We start from the raw sequence: 15,575 nt of genomic DNA on the forward strand, positions 1-15,575 counted from the left end.
TTGATAATGGCAGTCAGCAGCGTTCAAACTGTGATTAACAAATGGAAAATCAGGGGCGCTGTAAAAACAAAACCACGGTCACATAGACCAACAAAATTATTGTCCACAACTGCCAGGAAAATTGCTTGGGATGCAAAGAAAAACCCACAAATAACATCAGCTAAAATACTGGACTTTCTGAAAACAAGCGGTGTGCCTGTTTCAAGATGCACAATAAGGAGGTACTTGAAGAAAAATGGGCTGCAAGGTTGAGTCGCCAGAAGAAAGCCATTACTGTGCAAATGCCACAAAGTATCTCGCCTACAATAAGCAAAACAGCACAGAGACAAGCCTCAAAACTTCTGGAACAAGGTAATTTAGAAAGATGAGACCAAAATTGAACTTTTTGGCCACAACCATAATTGTTTCACCTGGAGAGAGGTCAACAAGGTGTCATGATCTCAGTGCGGGTTTGACTCGCACACGTGGGGTTAATGTTTGGAACCAGTGCTGATGACTGGCATTTCTGGGGTTAAAGGTTGTGATCCCGATGCAGGCTTACCTGCACACCTGGGGCTATGATTGTGGCCTCTCCCTGGTTCTGAGGGAGGCTTCTTATAGCCTCAGGACGCTCCCATCCCTGTCAGTTATACTCTTGCCCTTGGCATTGTGTGGTGACCCCTGAGTGTGTTAGTGCTGTGTTCTGGTTACTTGATTCTCTGTGTATGACTCGGTCTGTTCTCTGGATATCGCTTTGGATTCTGCCTGGTACCTCCTATGTCTGTTTGGTTTTGATCTCTGCTTGGCCCTGATTTTCCGCTCTGTCTCATCCCTGGTACTGTACTGTGATCCTGTGTATGACCTTTGGCTTTGTCTGACCTCCCGTCTGTTTATTCCTCCTGTACCTCATTTAGCACTGCTTCTGTACTCAGGACACGCGCACTGGCTCTATGAGCAAGTGTAGTGTGGTGTCTCTGACATTATAACTGACCCTTTCAGTTTTTGGGGTTTTTTTTTCTGAAGAAAAAAAAAAAAAAAGTGTGTGTTATCCTCATGGATCCCATACAAGCCTTGGCTGATCAGGTCAAGCACCTGACCCAAATGTTCCATAAGCTCAATGTGGAACAACGCACGATGGCCCATACCCAGCAACAGTTGGTGGTTACTGTGCAGGGCTGTCGATGCAGGGGCTTCTGGTTCTGGGGGTAGGGATGTGTCATTAGCGTCCCCCGAATCTCCGGTCAAATTACCGTACCAGACCTTTTCTCAGGGGATAAAAAGGAGTTCAGGTCTTTCAGAGAAGGATGCATGCTTTTTTTTTCTCTAAGGCCCCGCTCCTCCGGGGATGAGTTCCAGAGGGTGGGGGTCATTATTTCCCTACTTTGGGGGGCTCCGCAAGCATGGGCTTTCTCTCTGTCTTCCTCTGCTCCTGAACGTATGTCAGTGAACGCATTCTTTGAGGCCCTCGGGCACATTTATGATGAACCTGACCGAGTGCGATTGGCAGAGGACATGGTGATGAGTGTCTGTCAGGGGAAACACACAGCTGAGTGGTTTTGTTCTGAGTTCCGCCGCTGGGCGGCAGAGGTCTCTTGGAGCGACGCCGCACTCCGTGGACTCTTTCGCAGAGGCTTGTCCGAGCGGCTGCAGGATGCCTTGGCGTTACATCCCCCACCTAACTCTCTCGAGGACGCCATGACCCAGGCCGTCCGGATGGACCGCAGGCTGCGGGCCAGAGGGGTGATGCAGGTGGATACTCCATTATTCCCCAGTGGAAAAGAGACTGCCCCTGAGCCCATGGATGTAGGCGCCCTCTCCCTGAAGGATACGGAGAGGAAACGCCGGAAGGACAAGCAGTTATGCTTTTACTGCGGTAAAACGGGACATTGGAAAAGGGAGTGCCCGAATTGCCCGTCTTCAAACCCGGTCGGCGGGAAACGACTAGGTCTGGGTAGTCAACGGGGAGGCTGCTCAGACCCTCAGGTACCATTTTCCTCGTTTTCTAAAGTAGTACTGCCTGTGGAACTGTTTGTGGATGGTAGTTCTTTTTCCTCTACAGCCTTTGTGGACTGCGGATCATCTATTAATCTTATTGACTCCCAATTGGTCACACACTGCAAGATAGGGACAGTTAGGCTCAAGGTTCCGATCAAGGTGATGGCCATTGACTCATCTCCCCTCACTAAGAAGGGAATTCGCTTTATGTCTGATGTGTTTTCGCTCAGAGTGGGCGCTACTCATGTGGAAAACATAAGTTGTTTTGTGCTGGACAATCTACCTGCAGGGTTGGTGTTGGGCATGCCCTGGTTACAACACCATAACCCAGTTATTAACTGGAAAACGGGGGAGATTGTACAATGGGGGTTTAATGATTTTGAGTTATATGATAAAGCCGCACTGTTGGTTGAACCTGTTAAATCTGTGTCTGTATCATCTGTCGAGCTGGAAGGTATTCCGGAATGCCTGAAGGACTTCAAAGATGTATTCTCCGAAAGCGAGGCCGAGACGTTACCGCCACATAGACACTTTGACTGCGCTATTGAGCTGGTCCCAGGGGCTAAATTACCCAAAGCCCGTCTGTTTAATTTGTCCGGTCCTGAGCGCTTGGCTATGAAGGAGTACATTTCTGAAAGTCTGCGCAAAGGACACATACGTCCTTCAGTCTCACCTGTGGCGGCAGGTTTCTTTTTTGTAAAGAAAAAAGATGGCGGGTTACGTCCCTGTCTCGACTTCCGGGAGCTTAATCAAATTACTGTACGGAATACGTACACCCTTCCGTTGATTCCCGATTTATGTAACCAACTATCAGGGGCAAAGTGGTTTTCTAAACTGGACCTTCGGGGGGCATATAATTTGATAAGGGTCCGAGAGGGGGATGAATGGAAAACCGCGTTCCTCACGACCGAGGGACTATTTGAAAATTTAGTCATGCCGTTTGGTCTTACCAACGCCCCTGCCGTATTTCAGAATTTCATCAACGTGGTATTCTCGGATCTCATTGGTCGTTTTGTCGTTATCTACTTAGATGATATTTTGATATATTCCCCCGACAAGTATTCTCATTTGGAACATGTACGAACTGTGCTCCAAAGGCTGAGAGAAAATCATTTGTATGCCAAATTGGAAAAATGTGTATTCTGTGTACAAGAGTTGTCCTTTTTGGGGTTAATTGTATCCGGTGAGGGTTTTCGCATGGACCCCAAGAAGGTGCAGGCCATTGAGGATTGGGTGCAACCCCGAGATCTTAAGGATCTTCAGCGCTTCTTGGGGTTCGCCAATTATTACCGCAAATTTATCCGGGGGGTTTCGCAAGTGGTCAAACCTCTCACGGATCTAACATGCAAAGGTGCGGATGTGAGAAATTGGTCCTCGCTCGCAAAAGCGGCCTTTGCGACGCTGAAAAAATGTTTTATGTCTGCTCCTGTGTTAGTGCAGCCAGATCCGTCCAAACCATTTGTCGTGGAAGTGGATGCCTCTGAGGTGGGGGTGGGGGCGGTATTGTCCCAAGGGCCTGCCACTCTAACCAACCTCAGGCCAAGTGCTTTCTTTTCCAAGAAGTTCTCTGCTGCGGAAAGAAATTACGACGTAGGCAATAGAGAGCTTCTTGCGGTCAAATTGGCGTTTGAAGAATGGAGGCACTTTTTGTAGGGGGCCAGTCACCCGGTTACGGTGATCACGGATCACAAAAATTTGTCGTACATTGAGTCTGCTAAAAGACTAACGCCCAGACAAGCCCGTTGGTCACTTTTTTTTTCCCGTTTTCAGTTTACAATTACATTTCTTCCAGGGTCTAAGAATGTCAAGGCTGACGCCTTATCACGTAGTTTTCAGCCGGTGTCGCCCCCTGAGCCACCGTCCTCCATTCTTCACCCTGGGGTTGTGATAGCAGAGGTCTCATCTGAATTGGAACGGGAGATTCAGGGGACACAGTCGCAGGCCTCGGCGGCCAAGCCGGAGGGGAAGTTGTTTGTCCCAGAGCAACTTCGCCTGAAACTCTTGCAGGAGTTCCATGAATCCAAGCTGAGTGCTCACCCTGGTATTTCAGCCACACGTCTGGCGGTGGCTAGGATCTTTTGGTGGCCTACCCTTGGTTCGGACATAAAAAAATTCATTGCTGGTTGTGGGGTCTGCGCTCGTTCTAAAAGCTCTCATAGCCGGCCGGCAGGGGAGCTGATACCCTTGGCAGTGCCCGAAAGGCCATGGACTCACTTATCCATGGATTTTGTTACCAATCTCCCTCCATCTAAGGGTAATACAGTGGTATGGGTAGTGGTGGACAGGTTTTCTAAGCAGGCTCATTTCGTACCCCTGTCCGCACTACCGTCAGCTGAGACGTTGTCCAGGTTGTTTGTGCAGCATGTGATCCGGTTGCATGGGGTACCCCTGAATGTGGTGTCTGATCGTGGTGTGCAGTTTGTGGCTAAGTTTTGGCGTGCTTTCTGCAAAAAATTAGGTATGTCTCTGTCCTTTTCGTCTGCATACCATCCTGAGAGCAATGGGCAGACAGAGCGCACTAACCAGTCCCTGGAACAGATCCTCAGGTGTCTAACCTCTGCTAGACAGAGTGACTGGTGCGATGCACTGCCGTTAGCTGAATTTGCCTTCAATAGTCGGGTGAGTCAATCCACTGGTAGGTCCCCTTTCTTGATTAACTATGGGTTCAGTCCTCACTTCGGTGAGTTTTCTCGTCTGGATTCGGGGTGCCCCGGGGCTGAGGACTCTGTTCAGTGGTTAAAAAATACATGGGCAGAAGTCCAGCGGCGTATATCCAGGTCTCAAGGCAGGTATAAGTATTTCGCGGACAGGAAACGAACACCTGGTCCCATGTTTCGGGTGGGAGAGAAAGTTTGGCTCTCCACGCGAAACATTAAGTTAAAGATTCCGTCAGCCAAGTTAGGACCCAAATTCATTGGCCCGTACAAGATTGTGGAAAAAATCAATCCAGTGGCGTATAGGCTGTGCCTTCCACCCTCTTTCAAGATCCCTAACGTCTTCCACAAATCTCTACTGAAACCTTTTGAAGCAGTCCGGGGAGACTCCGAGTCTGCTGCTTCTCCTGTTTTGGTCGAGGGGCAGGTGGAGTACGAGGTTGGTCATATTGTAGATTCCAGGTTGGTACGGCGGTCGGTACAGTACCTGGTTCATTGGAAGGGGTATGGACCGGAGGACAGGTCCTGGGTACCGGCCCGGTTGATGCATGCTGATCGCCTGGTACAGGCTTTCCATGCTAAGTACCCGGGCAAGCCTGGGGGTCCAGAGGCCCCCCGTTGAGAGGGGGGTACTGTCATGATCTCAGTGCGGGTTTGACTCGCACACATGGGGTTAATGTTTGGAACCAGTGCTGATGACTGGCATTTCTGGGGTTAAAGGTTGTGATCCCGATGCAGGCTTACCTGTACACCTGGGGCTATGATTGTGGCCTCTCCCTGGTTCTGGGGGAGGCTTCTTATAGCCTCAGGACGCTCCCATCCCTGTCAGTTATACTCTTGCCCTTGGCATTTGTGTGGTGACCCCTGAGTGTGTTTGTGCTGTGTTCTGGTTACTTGATTCTCTGTGTATGACTCGGTCTGTTCTCTGGATATCGCTTTGGATTCTGCCTGGTACCTCCTATGTCTGTTTGGTTTTGATCTCTGCTTGGCCCTGATTATCCGCTCTGTCTCATCCCTGGTACTGTACTGTGATCCTGTGTATGACCTTTGGCTTTGTCTGACCTCCCGTCTGTTTATTCCTCCTGTACCTCGTTTAGCACTGCTTCTGTACTCAGGACACGCGCACTGGCTCTATGAGCAAGTGTAGTGCGGTGTCTCTGACACAAGGCCTATGATGAAAGGAACAACATTCCTACTGTAAAGCATGGAGGTGGAGCGCTGATGTTTTGGTGATGTGTGAGCTACAAAGGCACAGGAAACTTGATCAAAGTTGAAGGAAAGATGAATGCAGCATGTTATCAGCAAATACTGGAGACAAATTTGCAATCATCAGCCCGGAAGCTGCGCATGGGACGTACTTGTACGTTCCAACATGACAACAATCCAAAACACAAGGCCAAGTCGACCTGTCATTGGCTATAGCAGAACAAAGTGAAGGTTCTGGAGTGGCCATCTCAGTCTCCTGACCTCAACATCATTGAGCCACTCTGGGGAGATCTCAAGCATGCAGTTCAAGCTAGACAGCCTATGAATTTACTGGAAATGGAGGCTTTTTGCCAAGAAGAGTGGGCATCTTTATCATCTGAGAAAATAAAAAAAAGCTCTTCCAAAACTATCACAAAAGACTTCAAGCTGTCCTTGATGTTAGAGGGGGCAATACATGGTATTAAGAATTGGGGTATGTGAGCTTTTGATCAGGGTCCTTTTAGATGTTTTGGGTTGTCATTAGATTTAAAAAGAGAAAACACAGTAGTTTGACAATATGTGACGTCACCCAACCACTTACCATGAGTGGAGAAAAAGTTTTGGTGTTCTCATTCACATTCTTTGAAAAAAGATCAAGAAAGCAAAAATTCTGCCAGGGTATGTAAACTTTTAAGCACAACTGTAGTTTAGAAAATTCCTCTTAAATGGTAGAAGATCTAAGCAGGATGTCCCTATAGGCAGTGCCACTGTTTCCATTGTACTGGACCCTCCAAGTTGTCTGCTATAACAGAGCTATTGGCCTAGAATGGATCTGGAGGCCCCATGATGGTTTCCAAAGTTTAGTCAGCATCAATATGTAGGCATTATTGCTGACAACAGTAAAGTGACCTCCAATGTGAAGTGAGCATGCTTACGATCACAGGTGCTGTGCAGAGAACAAAAGAAATTTGTCAACTGCTAGTCAGACATGCCCGATCTTGTTTACTGTGTTATCTGCGTGACAAAGTTATTGACTTCATTATAGGAGGATTTTGTTGATTTCAAGTATTCTATAGAAAAATGCGAAACCAAAATATTTGCCGTAAATGCATGTACGAGGCACACCTCTCAGTCAGGTCCGGAGTGTATGATGTAGGAGGGAGATGTTAATCAGGTTCTCATTTTTGCTAGGAGTTGAAATGGGACTTTGTGCTGGTGTGTGAAAGCACATCTATTGACAGCGAGGCTGAGGAGAAGAGGCGGCAGTACATGTCTGTACTGGAACAGAAGCGCTTCAAGATAAAGGTCAGCATTTTTCAAGAACGTATAATCACTGATCTGTTGACACAAAGCCGCGGCTACTGGTCGAACACACTGGGGGAAATTCACCAAAACTCTTATGACAATTTTAAGTATATGTGAGGCTACACTGAGATCATAGAAAAACCGGTCTCAGCTGCTGCGGGACAAGATTTTCTTTTCTGAATTCTGTATTGAGGTGTATGGATAGGCAGGGCAGCCATCAAAAATGTCTGGGCCATGTATAGCCAATATGTCTGGGCTGCTGACCCCCATATTAGACACATGCAGCACATACTGCTGACATATTGGATGCACAGAGAGCGCACACACCACTTACATAGTAGATGGATACAGCCCACACAGACCCTGACTCCACAAGACCAGTGATTCTCATGAAGGTCTTGATGAGTGTGCAAGATAGAGTGAGAAGCTCCTCTTACTGAATCCGGTGAGGAGAGAAGTTGTGTGCGCCTTCATGTGCACCTCATCACAAATATTACTGCACTCCCTGATGGTGTAAGATTTGTGGCGTAGCAAATTTCATGACGAGCAGCGAATGCCCCGCTCCCATCCTGCCCCAGCTTTGCCCACATTGTCGATGCTTGACAGAAGTGGCGTTCAAACGCCAAAAGGTGTAACATTGTAGCCCATTCTTAAGTTGTGCCAAAATTTTGTGACTTTTCAAAACTTTTTTATGACCATTCTGATGTAAAAGCTTTGATGAATTAGGCCCACAGTGTTAACACATTAGACACATGAAGCGCACACACTGCTCACATATTGCATGCACACAGTGCACACTACTCACAGAATACCCCAAAAGGATCCATGGCATATCTACTCATGTAGAGAGGTCCCAATGATTAATGTGGGGTTTGTCTGGTTTTCATTTGGTGTTGGTTTCTAGAAAGGAAAAAAGAACATCATGCAGAAGGTTTTTTTCAGTTTGGACAAATAACAAAGTCCATGTGGCCCCCATAGTAATTTATAGGACCGCTTTGCTTGTGTCTGCATCAGTTATTCGATGGCTCCGATTTAGGCAAAAATTCTGTTTGTCCATTCCTGATAATGGAACATACTAACAGAATTCTTAAACGCAAGCTAGCCTTCCTCATTAGATGCTCACACACAACGCTTACATATTAGGCAAATACAGCATACACAAATACCACATACATATCAGACACACGTAGTACACAGGTCATATTTTGGAATATATTGAATACATCATAATTATCATAATATAATCACACTGGGGCAACAGGGCCACCTGACACTTAAGTTCCAACCACTTCCCGGAAGAAGCTCTGTCCACATCATGCCGCGAAGTGCTGCCCCAAAACTCTAAACTTTTCACTACCTTTTTGTTTGGGCTTTTGACTAAAGTACTTTCAGTAATCCTCCGATGGTCACACTGTGAATAGGGGTTGTAATAACCAGACAAACTCTTTGACACGTAATAATTTTTATAGGCTGATTAATATAGGAATACCTAATGGCAAGTTCACACTACGGCTTTTAATGCATTTCACTGCATATTCCACATCTCAATCCATGAGTAATCTACATCCAAAGCATTTGAATGGGCTTTCCACGCAGTGTCAAGGGACTGTGGGCACCTATCTGATCTCTCTGTCTAGGGGCGTGGTAGTCTATTCTGGTCCCCCGGATTAGTCCTGAAGGGTAATTTATAACTTAACCCTTATCTGATCTCTCCCCCACCCAGGGAGGAGAGGGGATAAAGTGTGTAGGAAACAACTAATAAGACAGACAGGGTTAGAAAACTATAATCATACAAATGCAGTCACAAAACAACAGAGTTGGAAACCGAAGAGGGTATAGTAAGGGGAAACCAAATGTGTGAAGATAAGGAAAAACACACAAACCAACTCCACGCAGCAATCTCCAGAAAAACTGACCAATCGCCAACTCCAAACACTGAACTTCCTCCTTCACCACAAAACCAGGAAGTAGAACTATCACTGGCAACTCCCAAGTGCCAGTGAGCTTATAAACCAGAGGGGAGGGACCAACACTGAACAGCTGAGACATCTCAGAATGGAGAGCTCCAGGAGATCAGCAGAACTGATTATCCCTTGCCATGACAGCAAGGAAACCTGCACTGATTAATAGGGTGATGAAGCTCTAATCAGTGCAGTGGTTCGTGTAACCAAACGCCACGATCTTCTGAGCCCTTTTTGTCACGGTATCCCTGTGAAAGGGCTGTTCACAATCCTTTTAATGTGTTTAAAAAAAATCCATGCAGAAAAAAATTGTAGCAAGAATAAATAGCATACTACCTATTTCTGATGATTTGATACACTTCCTGGGACAAATTAATCACATTTCACATGACTATAATCCTTGTATGAATTAGTGGCAGTGCAAGCTAAAAAACTAAAAAATTCAAGCACTGGATTCTGGGGTGCAAAATACATTTACTTTTACTACTGAACATAGCCTAAGGCCGGGGTTACACTGGCGAGGAATACGGCCGAGTGAGAGGCGCTAAAAGCACGCATTAGACACAGACAAATGATTCTCTATGGGGTACCTCTCACCAGCCGTATATTTCTCATCCGTATTCTACGCTCCGTGCCAATCGCAGACAGGCTGAATACATGTGGGAATTCCCGAACAAACAGGCATTCCACACATGTATTCAAGCTGTCTAGCAGTCACAAATCATGCAGCTGAGATGACGAAATCTAATTCTCCAAGCACGCCAAAATACTTGGAGACCACCAGAGAATGCTCGGGAAAACTTGAGCAACGAGTATACTCGCTCATCACTCATACTAATGATTGTAAGGGCATGAAAATCAATGTAAAAACTATGTTTTCAATGAAACTCTTCATATTATGTGTTCTATTATCTTGTAGAAATCTAAAGATGGAAAAAAGACTTTTTATGGGGTGCGGGCACCTCCCGATATTTTCAGGAAATATGTCAGACTTCTCAAAAATCCAGACCAAGGCACCACAAATCTAAATGAAGAACATGTCTCTGAAACAAGCAGGTGATGGCACGCAATGAATTTTGTTGTGTTTTATACCACTTTTGCCCTCCTGGAATAGATTTAGGAAAATTTACAAATGTACAAAATGTTATTTGCAAAGCAATTGAGTCCACGAAAGTTTCCACCCCCAATCACCTGACCATTAAGATTGATTCCACTTATAACATAAGAATATTCGCAAATACAAAAGGTAGAGTAATTACTAAAATGTAGTCATTCTCTTGTGACTTACAAAGGTATTGACACTTTTTTTTCTGTTGTAATAACATGCTAGATTTCTTTCTACATTCAGTGGATGCAGATTGCAGACACCACTGTGGTGTGAATGTGGTAGGGGCCGGGATTGGGGGGTGGTCCACTGCTTACCAGACAATGCAAAGACGAGACGGAGGCAGAATTCAGTTGTAACAGATCCGGGTTTATTGGCCATCCTCCCGACGACCATAGCCATGCACTGCAGTTCCTCTACAGTTCTCCGTTTCCAGGCCCGGGTACCTTTCACCTTTCCTTTAGTCGTGATGACGTCCCTCGCGGATCTTGCGCTGGGGCTGTCCTAGACCAATCTACCGCCAGCGCTTCACCTGCCCGAGGTCGTCGTCCAATCCGTACCCCCGGGGCCTCGTCTGTCCTGCGGTACATCGTGTCAGGGCCACCCCCCTGACTGTCTCTTTCCGTCAGTCCCCTGGTCGAGCTCTTCACCATTCTCCGTCTTCTGTACTGAGTCTTCCTCTGCTGAGCTCCTCCCGGGACTAGCCTACCTAGAACCCCACCCTGTCCTATTTATCCCCTCTCTCACCGGGAATTCCCCTCCTGGGTTCCTATCTCCCCGCCCCCCATGACTAAGCAGTTTCCTAAGCCCTAAGCTGATGTCAAGTCCTAAACTACACTCCCCTGCCATCTTGTGGTCAAATCGCGGTACTGCACTCTTTTCTGTCTTCCCAGCTATTACCCTTCTGTCATTGTCAATCTCCGTCTATAGTGCACAAACCGTCCCTTCCTACCTCCAGTCAAGTCTGTCCGTCAAGTCACCTTCCCCACATGTGGCACACATGATCTCATGTCAGGCTAGCTAGTCTAAAGAGGAGACAGGGATGCCGGCAGCTTGAAGGTGATGCGCCTGACTCTTCCAGCACCCACGGAATACTGAAATTGTTACTGCAACAGGGTACTGCTAATTTATTCACTCATCTCTAGTTGTTCCCAAAACATTACATTATCTTATGAATAGGGGATAACTTGCTAATTGCTGGGGGTCTGATCACTGGGACCCCTGCGATTCTGAGGATAGGGCTTCGGAACACTGAGAATAGAAAGTCTTCAGCCCTGTCTTGAATGAAGTAAAGGTGCGCATGTGCAGTCTCCACATTCCCTATGTGTACTTTTTTACAGTTTAGATCAAAATGGTCATATTGCAGATTTGTTTCTGCAGTTTTTTGTAGATCGGTAGTGATGTATTTACTGGCAGCTTTTTAGTACTATTAGTTGTTTTCCTCATGCTAATATTGATGTCCTTTTTATGTCATTTGTAGGATTCGCATTGTTCATTTTATACTTCACAAAATAAAAATTAAATCAGGAGGTAAGTAAAAATATAATCTGTGGAACAACCTGCCTTAGGAGCTGGCTTTAGCTGGGAGACTCAATGGTTTAAAAAATGGCTTACCGTAATTCCGTTTTTAAAAGAAAATGACAAATACTTAAGGAATTGTATAAAGTCCTTGTATTGAAAGTTGATCAACACGCAGGATTAAGAGGGAAAAATTTGCTTTTTTAGGGCCGACTGGATCAAGCATTATGGTTAGTAGGGGTTCACGCTCTGGGGTCTTGGATACACCTGATACAGGGTATTAAATAAACAGCATGTAGTTTATTGTCCATCATAAACTTTACAGCTTGAAAATGAAACCTTCTTTTATCAATGGATAACATACACAGTCCTGTTCTTCAGGCAGAATGAAACCACATAAACGTTGCAGCCTCACCAACTTTGGTATTCCCAGCAGCGGCTCACACTTGTATTAAACAAGTTCACCAAACAAACGCCTCTCATTGCAGAGCAGACTAGCCAGCAGCCTTGCCTTTCTCCAGGCTCAACACACACCACACTGCTGAGCTGACCCAGCTGGTGTTAATAGGCCTTTAAACCCCAGACTAGATCATAGGATTGACTTCTCCAAGTCAGGTTCTTTTAGTTATTAAAAAAAACAGGACCCATAATCAAGTCACATTAAACCCTCTGAGTAACCTAGTGTTACTGGTACAGCTTATATTACTGACACATTTTAAAACCTTATCTCCTGCTTTTCTACTGCTTGTACCTATAACCCACTGCCTTTGTCATCACCCATCTCTCGGTTGAACTTCATGGACATGTGTGGTTTTTTCAGCTGTCCTAAATATATAACACACATCTTTCAATTTTTATAATAAAAAAGAAGCAATTACTTTATAGCTATGGTTCGTAGACAAAAGCACATTGAAGGCAGGGTTAGTGCTAAATTTCTGTGGACTTTAAGGCATTTAGTGGGGGTGGCTATTCTGCATTACCCTTATGAACACCGACACTATAGGTTTGATTGATTTGCAAGACTCTAGTTCAACGGTAATCTCTAGAGGCTTAAGTGACAGCTGATCCCTGGCTCCCACGGCACAGAGTGGTGCCCACACCGCCCAACCGCGGGCTTTACTGTATAACTACCTAAATGCTGAACTTAATAGTGATTGCATCATTTGGGAGGCTGGGAGATGGAGGGTGCTACCTCTCCTTTGCAATCAGCACCTGTGTGACGTCATTGCGGACTTCCAATCATTGCCATGGCAAGCCGAGGTCACATGATGACCTTAAGGTCCGCCAGCTATGGCATGCCTGTTAGACCATGCTGTAACTACTTTTCGCTTTTTTTATAGCATCTTTGATCTCCAGTTTTTTGCTTTTTTCAGTGTCCTCATCCTATTTTGGCTTCTGCCATCCTCTTGCTATTTCTTTTTTTCTTTTGATTATTGTTACATATCCATTTAGCACAGTAGCACAGTGACATACTTTTTACTGTTTTATGGTCTTAAAGATGTTCTGTCTGTGTCTCACTAACAGCAATCAGAGTAATAATAACAGTTAAAGTTTGCTAGATGGACTAAGTAAAAAAAAGTTTTAAAAAATTGGAATTATTTAAAAAAAATCAGAAAACAAAGGAAAAAAACAGTCTACCAATAAATACAAATATTTTATTTAAGAACAAAAATAAACCAAAAAAAAAAAGGTATATATTTGGTACTGCCGCGTGTGGAACGACCCGATCTATAAAACTGTCACACTATTTATCCCATTTAGTGAACAACGTAGCAAAAAAATTGTGGCAAAAAACTCTGCGTGTTCAGCAGTTTGATGAAAAAGTGGATCAAAACAAGTTAAAAAAGTAAAATGTAAATATAAATTGTAAAAAGATCATCTCGCAAAAAAAAGCCACTATACAGCTCCGTCAGTAGAGAAATAAAAAAAACTATAGCTCTCAGAATATAGAGATGCAAAAGCAATTCTTTTTTCTAAAATAGTTTTTTTAAAAGCATGATAGAAATGAGGTATCGCTGTAATCGTACTGACCCAAAGAATAAAGCTGCCTTATCAATTTTACCGCACGTGGAACGGCATAAATAAAACCCCAATAAACAATTCCTTTGCCTCCCATAAATCAGAATAGAAAGCGATCAAATAATGTGTGCCCGCTTATGATACCAATTAAAATGTTAACTCATCAAAAAAAAAAAACAAGTAGTCACATGACTCTGTTGGCAGGAATATAAAACAATTACAGCTTTCAAAATATAGTGATGCAAAAACTTTTTTTTGTAAAACAAAGAAATAGCATTTCTTAGTGTGTGACAGCAGCGAAATATAAAAGATATAAATCTGGTATCTGAGTATCTGACGCAAAGAATAAAGTCGGTTAATCATTTAAATCGCACATCGAACAGTGAAAAATAAATTAAGCCAGTTCTTCACCTGCTGTTGATTTTTTCATTCTGCCTCACAAAGATAACGATAAGGCTCGGCGCACATTTATTTTGCGCTCTATGCTGAGTGCTTATATTGGAGTTTCCATCTAAATTTCTGAAATACATGATTCAGACGGAAACTCCAGAGGAAGATTCCATATTATAGAGGCAGATGGAGACACTTTTGGATGTTGCCTGGCCTATGATCCGGCGTTGTCCATCCTTTTAGGTAGCTTTTAAGGTGTGCACAAAGCACGGTAGAACACAGTTTTGTGCACCTATGAAAAGCCGGACAACCGCTAAAAAGAAGCCAAACGGAGTCCAGAGTAACTCTGCTGCCTCATTAATGAATGGCTCAGTCGAGGATTTCATCTGAATCACGCGTTTCAGATATTTGGATGGAAACCCTGATTTAAGTACTCAGTGTAGAGTGCAGGGTAAATGTGAACTGATCCAAAATGTCCTTTACCACAAAATTCCTCCAATAAAAGCTTCAACTCAACCGAGGAAAAAAACAAGTCCCATCTCTGGTCCGTCACCTGTTAACAGAAGTATAGGGGGTGTTCACGTTAATGGTAGCACAAAGATTTTGGAAAAATGACATAGCTCACACTAAAAGAAATGTAGCGAAATCTGCTCTCTTAAATTCAAATGCCACTTTCTATTATGAGCCCCACGATCTGCCTATACCGCATTTAGCAGCGACTGGTTTGACATTTACCTATAGAGGAGAGACCAATTAATTTACAAACGCATAGCTCCACAAGCACAAATTGGGCACCATGTACTGGACACTACAATGTACTGGACAATACAACTGCACATTTGCAATATTCACTCTGCAATTTGCACTATGCGTGTTTGTTTCTGGAAAACATCAATAGCATATAAATCATCACTACACCCATGGATTAATTCCCACAGGGGTGTAAATTCCAATAAAGGGTCACTTGAGAGGGGGGTTTCCACTATTTAGGCACATTATGGTCTCTGCAAATGGAGTCCACAAACTATTCTAGAAAAATCTGCACTGCAAAAACCTAATGGCACCCTTTCTCTCCCAAGTTCTGTCCTGTGGCCAATCAGTACTCTACAGCCACATATGGGGTATTGCCACGTTCAAGAGAAGTTTTCATTTCCGCAGCCTAATATTACACAATTCTATGGATTTAAAATGCTGAATACATCCGTAGATGAATTCCTCAAGAGGTGTTCTTTCCAAAATGGGGTCACATGGTGGGTGGTTTCTGCTGTTTTGGCACCTTAGCGGCTCTTGAAATGCAACCTGGTGCCTGCCAAATCTGTGCTCGAAAAGTCAAATAGCGCGCATTACATTTCAAAGCCTGCCATGTGCACAATCAGAAGTTTTCCACCACATATTGAGCATCAGCGTACTCAGGAGAAGTTGCACAACAAATTGTACAATCCATTTTCTCCTGTTGCCATTGTG

General features: G+C 44.6%; 1 protein-coding gene across 1 annotated transcript in view; it reads left to right on the forward strand.

Annotated features, from left to right (window-relative positions):
- LOC141079538 (anoctamin-9-like) overlaps positions 1–15,575 on the forward strand; it is a 107,246-nt gene that overhangs the window by 58,385 nt on the left and 33,286 nt on the right. Inside the window, exons 3-5 of the mRNA XM_073565349.1 lie at positions 7,005–7,118; positions 9,999–10,135; positions 11,665–11,714. Coding sequence (XP_073421450.1) covers positions 7,005–7,118; positions 9,999–10,135; positions 11,665–11,714 — 301 coding nt within the window. The remainder of the gene's footprint in view (positions 1–7,004; positions 7,119–9,998; positions 10,136–11,664; positions 11,715–15,575) is intronic.

The sequence above is a fragment of the Dendrobates tinctorius genome, unplaced genomic scaffold (assembly GCF_039654945.1).
Source record: "Dendrobates tinctorius isolate UK_male_01 unplaced genomic scaffold, ASM3965494v1 ptg000677l, whole genome shotgun sequence".
Taxonomy (NCBI): Eukaryota; Metazoa; Chordata; class Amphibia; order Anura; family Dendrobatidae; genus Dendrobates; species Dendrobates tinctorius.